This window comes from Ambystoma mexicanum, chromosome 11, assembly GCF_040938575.1.
Source record: "Ambystoma mexicanum isolate Mex_15411 chromosome 11, UKY_AmexF1_1, whole genome shotgun sequence".
NCBI lineage: Eukaryota > Metazoa > Chordata > Amphibia > Caudata > Ambystomatidae > Ambystoma > Ambystoma mexicanum.
Window position 1 is genome coordinate 309,326,955 of NC_090934.1, and position 7,667 is coordinate 309,334,621.

The 7,667-nt window shown below is 43.9% G+C and overlaps 1 protein-coding gene across 1 annotated transcript in view; it reads right to left on the reverse strand.

The window, feature by feature from the left end:
* Nucleotides 1–228: 228 nt before the first annotated feature.
* Nucleotides 229–7,667, reverse strand: part of SNRNP40 (small nuclear ribonucleoprotein U5 subunit 40) — a 175,020-nt gene continuing 167,581 nt past the window's right edge. Inside the window, exons 9-10 of the mRNA XM_069623040.1 lie at nt 5,276–5,379; nt 229–674 (exon numbers count right to left, since the gene is read on the reverse strand). Of these exons, the coding sequence (XP_069479141.1) occupies nt 625–674; nt 5,276–5,379 (154 nt within the window). The 3' untranslated portion in view covers nt 229–624. The remainder of the gene's footprint in view (nt 675–5,275; nt 5,380–7,667) is intronic.

Genomic DNA, 7,667 nt, shown 5'->3' on the forward strand with positions numbered 1-7,667 from the left:
GTAACTTCAAAGATTAGTCACTGTAAGCGTTTGGTAGACTTTAGTGGGTGCAGGATCCAACGTACAACTAATGTCATTACTAGGGGTATACAGGAATTCCTCTCCGCAGACTCCAAGGTAAACAAGTTCTCCAATTACTTTGTTGAGCTCAGAGATTTGTTATTTCTCAAACGAGACGATGTAGGACTTGAAAAGAACCTACGCCAGCACAATAGAATAATGAAACAATTCTCCAAGGTTGTCCATTTACTTTCCATTGGAACAGAGAAAATGACAGTTACACATATTTTAAAAAAAAAACGCTGGTCAATTTTAACCGGGGCTTCCCACGTTTAGTACATCCACAACTTGCTAAGGGGGGTGGGGAAGAATCCATAAAAAGTTAATAAGTTAGCAGATAATGTCCATTTCTCGTCCCCTCTCCACAAGGCCACGGAATGTCCACCCTGTTGTCTGAATCAAGTCCAGCTTCTCCGCTTGCATCAGTGAAACAGTAACACTCACTGCCTACGATGAGGGTTTCCATCGTGGGCTTTGGATCAGGGTCTGCTGACATTGCTTTGCTGACTCAGCAGCGGTTCAGTATATGGCGGTGTCCTTGAAGCTTTTGCTTACTGCACATCCTCAGAGGATCTCTCCCATGTAGAGCCGTTTATCACTTGATGCTGAAAGCACTGGGGAGAAATGCAGATAGAATCAGGAAGTTTTCATAATTTCTCTTAAATGTGTGTAGAGGTGCTGGTTGGTGCATCAGGAGATTTGATTAGACCAAGATTCAAAACATGCTTTAATGAAGGTGAAACAAGCAAAATACTTTCTCCTCATATCGAGGGATCAAGTGGACTTCTGTTCGAAATACATACTATCTACAACATGGCTAACTTTGTTGGGACATGTTTAGTGCTCAATGCTGCCAAGCCCTGTCCCCTGGTGTCACTTGGAGAACAGTCATGTTCTCTATGCCCTTGGTTCATGGTCATAAATGTAAATTGGCGTTAAAGCAGAATTCTCCCCAGCAGATCTCTTCCCCCACGCACTTCCACCACCAAATTACATAAACATTAAATATGGATAATCATATTTCTACTACCCTCATTCCAATCACAGCATGGACTACTCGTTATCTCGTAGACACCATTTCCTACTACTCTCCTCCATTCAACCGCCACATCAGCATCATCCCTAAAGTTTACCACTTTGCATCCTGTTGCTTTTGCACCGCCTCCATCCGTGCCCCACGTAACTGGAATTCCCTACCGCTCCGTCCATTGTCAAAAACTCTACGACCATCTACTCTTAAACCCTCACTTAAACGTCACTGCATGAGGGCGATCAATCTACTTACCTCAACATTTCTGTCCTTCCCAACTACCAAGCACCAAACTCATCTAGATACTGAACCTGTACAGACTTAACATATCCTTTCCAGGCCCCCTTGGATAAATAATAGTACAGAGACCAAGGACAATATAAGACAGTCAACCTGCTGGTCAGTTTTACACCAGCTTGCACTGTAATGTGCAGCATTAATTTCAGGATTGCCCAGAAAACGGTATCCTTAATTTCCATGGGTTTCTGGGTGAAAGTGTCCCCTCAATAAATGAAAACAAATTCAACTAGAGCCATGGATCCAAAGCAGTAAAGGCTGCAGAAGGATGATGGGGCAATTGCTGCTGGGACAACCATGGCCCAAACCATCTACTGCAATTGATGGGCCTAGCATCGAGGCCTGCATCATGAGGTTCATTCTCCACATGCTCTGAAAAGCCAAGTGCTTTGTTGGCACTCATCATGCTTAGCTCAGTTCTGTGCAGTAAACACAAACTGGGCTCATGAGGAGCATGCACTATCACTTCCCTGCTGCTGATCTCTTGTCCTGTGTTTGAGTATTCATGCCTACAGAACCTGTACAGGGCTAGCTCATTTAATGAGCAGCATCCTATGGGTCTTCCAACATTGTGGAATTGGAAGCAAAGTTCAGACTGTTGATCTTTGTTAATGTTAGGTCACTGACAGAGACCGGAATCACCCAACCCTGCTGTAAGTTGCCAAACTAAGAACAACCTGCATCAGCTACAGCTGGACCCCTAAAGCCACAACCTACAGTGAGAAAGGTTTCACCAAAACACCAAAAATTACAAAGGGTCAGGAGTTATGATCGGAATTGAAGGGGCTGGTTTGCAAACTAGTTTTTAGTACTCTTGGCACCTGGTGCCTTCCTGGTTGCTGTTCTTTTTTCCTACTTAAGGAGCCCTCCAGCCGCTTTTCCTTTGAAGATGGGGAGCAGGTGCAGGTGGATCTAGGTTACCTGGCCTAAGCACCACCCACCTTCTTAGCCCTGCCTCTTCCTTCCTGCTCTTAACTCTTAGATCAAGGGTGTCCCTCGCCCGGGCATCCGAGTGGCAGATGAAGAAAAGGCCAATTCATGTTTGGACATGGAGGACCCAGGGCCTGACCCCCCCCCCTGCTCAGACAGCAGGTAAGCATGCACCAACATGTGTTTACTCCCTCTGTCCTCACAGGCCATCCCAACCTGCTCTGATCCCCTTGCGATGTTCCCTTGTGCCCTCCTTACTTCTTGCACACAGGTGTTGCCTGTTTTGCTTGATTCTGCTACCCTGCTCCGACCCCCCTCTAGCCTACTTCTGCAGAAGTCTGTCCTGATACATTCTGGTTTCACCATCAGAGTCTTGTTGCCAATGCTGTATTTGACTTTAATGGTCTTCATTGATTCACGGCGCGTCACCCTTTCTCAACTCTTATTCTGGACTTCCTTTGCATCTTGTACTCCTGGTGGCGCTGAATCATGCTGTTCCCATCTTCATCTTGTATCCTGGCTTGCAACATTGTGTTACTACTGACTTCTGCAATTGCTCTCCCCTCTTGCTTCTACACTCCTTTTGACTGCTTACTCTCCGTTCACTCCTCCTCTCCCTTTTCCTATCTCCTCCCCTTACTTTATCCGAATTTTCCCTTGACCTAGTAGGATAGCAACCTCATCTGTCTCCTCACCCCGTCCCCTTACTTGTTTCCCTCATCCCCTCCTCCAGCATTATCTGAAATGTCGTTAGGCCTAGTATGATAGTCACTTGTTTTGTTCCTCCAGTCCCTTTTTGCACCCCTCTCTCCCACACCTTTTGTTTTTCTCCGGCTCTACCAGAGATTGTGTCAGGCCTAGTACGGTAGTCGCCTGTCTGTTTCCATTTCCTTCCCACTTTCCCCCTCCCTTCCTTCCTTATCTATGTCTTAGGTCTGGTCTTGCACTATCTGAAATGTCGTCAGGCCGAGTACGATAGTTCATTTCACATCCTTACCATTCATGGCCTGTAAGAATGTCATTGTATTTTCCCTTGTTACCTCCTTTGCCTTGAAGCGCTTTGAAACACATCGAGTATAGGCGCTATATAAATTAGCATATGTCAATAACATTGGTGTTAAAGGTTTCCCTGCAGCGACCATTGCCTTACCTTTGGCAGTAGAAAAGAAGCATAGCAATCTGGTCTGGGTTCCCTTAGACATCCAGGGTTGGTAGCTGCCACTTTCCTTTGCAGGCGAACTGCTTTCAAAATATCATTAAAAGGGTCATAGACCAAAGCACTAACACACACATTGGGCCCATTGATGCCTACGTGAGACTAACTCTTCAAACTTCTCCAAAGTAACCAAAACCTGGTTACTTATCTTGAACTTCTCTGGGGATTTGTTCTTAAGTTATAGTTTGACTCATTAAGTTTAGTTACTGTGGACTGGTAATTCCTTATAAAGCACTATGATCTTTTCCCCTCACTTTATGTCATTGTAATTGAAAAATGCATACAACTGTATTCAATCTAAACTGTGATGGGGTGCCAATTAGACATTTAACTGAATGTATATAGTCAGAAATAAATCGAAACAAGTGCGTCTGCTTCTGCTGGGGAACAATGGGAGCAGCCCAGTCAGGAGGAAACCGTTCTGGTGGCAAGAACACACAATGTCTGGGCAGGGTAGCAGTGCAGGTTTGCGAAGTCAGGGAGTCAGCAGTACAGACGATTCGGTTGGTTCTACCAAGTCAAAACGAACAAGGCACAGCTGGGTGTTTGAGAGTCTTCACTATCCACAATCCAGACGAGCTTTACTGTTGGAAACAGTCTTGGGTAGGCTGAAAATTCTGCACCGCCTCACAGTCCTTTGGCCGAGGCACCCTCTTTCTGTTTCAGGGACCTGCCTTAGCACTGAATAACTATGGTGCAGATCATTTCACTTTCACACTAGTCCTAGCCAATTGCCCTTGAAATAGTGATTGTATATTAAAAGTATATCTAACCTGGTTTTACTCCCAAAGAATAGCTGACTGCCATTCAGAATATCTTATAGGTGTGGCTCACTGTGACCGATAGTATTCTCAATAAGGTTATACTTTGGGTTGTATCCCATTAGTATCGAATTGTGTTTATATAAGATGTTTTAGTACTTACTTCCCCCAAGATGTAGCTTGGCCTACTTTTATTTAAATAAAAACCTCTTTTTTTTACAATACACAGTGTTTCTTTAGACCGTATGTATGCTACAATTTCTTTGTTGCAAGCTACAGTCTTATCTCCCTCCGAAAATAAGCCTGGCTGCTCTGTCTATGCTACCAAATGTTCTTAAGTAGTACAACCTTATACCAAGAGTGGATTTATGTACTGCCTCAGATTATGGTTTTATGAAGCCCTTAGTTGGGCTTTAGAAAAAAAACTGTCCTAACAGGGAGGCCTTACATTAGGAACCAACAGGAACAGGTTGAGTAACCAGTCTAGGAATACAGAGAAATCACAAGAACCTTTGCAAGAGTCTATTTATTTTGGGGCCGATCTAGTATAGAAGGATTTCACAATCCCACAATGGCCTCTACTGCACGAGTGATGGCATAAACTCCACATTTCCAATACGGTTGCACCCTACCTAACATACATGTCTGTAACTAGCACCTAGGTGCGCACGTGCACTGCTACAAAACAAAAATAAATAAAATGTAAAATTAAGTTGGTCAGTTAGTAATTTGGTTTTAAGCACTTTTTGGCTGTGGCATAAAAGAAAAGCATTTTTGGGATTATTAATTAAAAAAGGTAGTTTGCACTGAAATAGGAGACAAAACCAGACAAGTGTCTGATGCACTGCATCATCAGTAAAGATCAAGACTGGAGCAGTCCTGGACAGATGTTGGGAACATCTAAAAAGGTACTGAGAAGGGTGGAATGATTAGATACCCTTGCAAACCAACCTGCACCTCTGAAAAAGCTGTATCACTTACCTATAGGCTCATCTGGATGAAACACCACCTCGTTCACAGACCCTGCATGCCCTGGAAGCTTGTAGAGAATCCTCCTGGTCGTCGTGTCCCAGACGTACACAAATCTGTAGAGTGCAAATAAAGAACAAGTTTTAGGAAGGGGACACCATTATGGACACTTGTTCACATGAAACCGACACCAATGCTATTGTTGGGTGTTGTGTGAAGTAAAGGTTGGTTTGTCTCACTGCCTAAAGCTATGCTAAGTACGTTGCCCCATTTCCACTTTAACTCCAGAATCAAATACTCTAGCATAGTTACATGCTGGCTGCCGGCAAGAAAATGATTATTTATTTTGGGGATTAAAAACTTAAATCGTCTAACATGGGAAAGCGTTTTAATTACAATGAGGAAGGAATGACAACTTTAATTTAGATTTTATATATACACACATTGTATTATGTTTCTAACAATCTATCACCTGGCAGCTTTCAAGAGGTTGTACTAAAGAGAAATGAACAGATGGGTAGGAAAGTAAGAAGAGATTGTTGAGAAAGAAAATGCACCACCTACACATGTCTGGAGTAACAGATTTGTTAAACCACACTTTTTCATAGGTTTTCAAACCTAGGTATTTCTGACTTTAGGAATGTGCACAACATTTAGCACAAGGGTGCTACACATGTAAGAACTCCATTGTCTTTAAAAAAAAAAAAAGCACCATGAACTCCGCAAGCACTGGTCGATCCGACCAATAGTTTCAAATAAAAAGCTTTAACTGAAACTGTTAAGGAGTTTTGCAAAAGTCCACCAATTGTGAAAACTCACACTTGGACACAGGGCTCTAACTCTTAGAATAGGCCTGAACCACACACGTTTTGTTGGTAGCCATGGCTGAGCAGCCCGTTTATCTTAGGAGGGAGGAAGGGCTATAGGCAGTACACTGAACTTAAAGTATACACATAGCCAAAGAAACACATATATATATATATATATATATATATATATACATACACACATATACATACACCAACACATACATATATAGAATACATTACTCACAGTATTTCTGGTGCTTGTATCTGCTTAGATTCACATGCTATGCATGGGCAACATCTAGTGGAAGCTGCAGAGTATTACAGTTCTTTTCGAAAATGGACGTCGAAATAGGGCGTGTCAGTAATACTATCCCTATGGTGACGTCCCCTGAACCCATGATCCCTCACGCGTGAGGGTCCCGCAGATAGTATTTTTTCTGACATGAGGTAGCATGAGAGTAGGGCGTACAGATGTTTCCAAACAGACAGAGAGAAGGAGAGAGAGAGAGAGAGAGAGAGAGAGAGAGAGAGAGAGAGAGAGAGAGAGAGAGAGAGAGAGAGAGAGAGAGAGAGAGAGAGAGAGAGAGAGAGAGAGAGAGAGAGAGAGAGAGAGAGAGAGAGAAGGAGAGAGAAGAGAGAGAGAGAGAGAGAGAGAGAGAGAGAGAGAGAGAGAGAGAGAGAGAGAGAGAGAGAGAGAGAGAGAGAGAGAGAGAGAGAGAGAGAGAGAGAGAGAGAGAGAGAGAGAGAGAGAGAGAGAGAGAGAGAGAGAGAGAGAGAGGAGAGAGAGAGAGAGAGAGAGAGAGAGAGAGAGAGAGAGAGAGAGAGAGAGAGAGGAGAGAGAGAGAGAGAGGAGAGAGAGAGAGAGAGAGGAGAGAGAGAGAGAGAGAGAGAGAGAGAGAGAAGAGAGAGAGAGAGAGAGAGAGAGAGAGATAACAATGCATTACTTACCGTAAAAGCATTTCTGATGATTGTATCTGCTTAGATTCACTTGCTGTGCATAGGTCCGACATCCAGTGGTCACTGCGGAGTATTGCGTTTTTGTTTTTCGTAGTCAAAAAGGGACGTCGACAAGGCGTGTCTGAAATACTATCCCTATAGTGACGTGTGTTGTACCCACAATCCCTCACGCGTCGAGGTCCCTCTGTTTGTATTTTTCTGCCCTGAGGGAGCCTTCTAGACGTGAGTACAGAAAGAGATATAAAAGGAAGTCTATGTTCCTTCCATCCGAGCGGGGAGGAAGGGTGGGCGCATGTGAATCTAAGCAGATACAACCATCAGAAATGCTTTTACGGTAAGTAATGCATTGTCTTCTGATGCTTGTTAATCTGCTTAGAATCACATGCTGTGCATAGACTAGCGAGCAGTCCCCGGAGTTGGCGGTGGGTTATGAGAAGGTACAGTAGAGAAAAGATGTCTTAGTACTGCCTGACCCACCTGGGAGTCAGATCTCGAGTGTGCATCTAGACAGTAGTGTTTTGTAAAGGTGTGCACAGAACTCCAGTTAGCCGCTTTGCAGATGGACTCAAGGGGAACATTTGCAATGAATGCCTATGGACGCCCCGTGCCTCGAGTAGAGTGTGCTCTAGGCTTAAAGG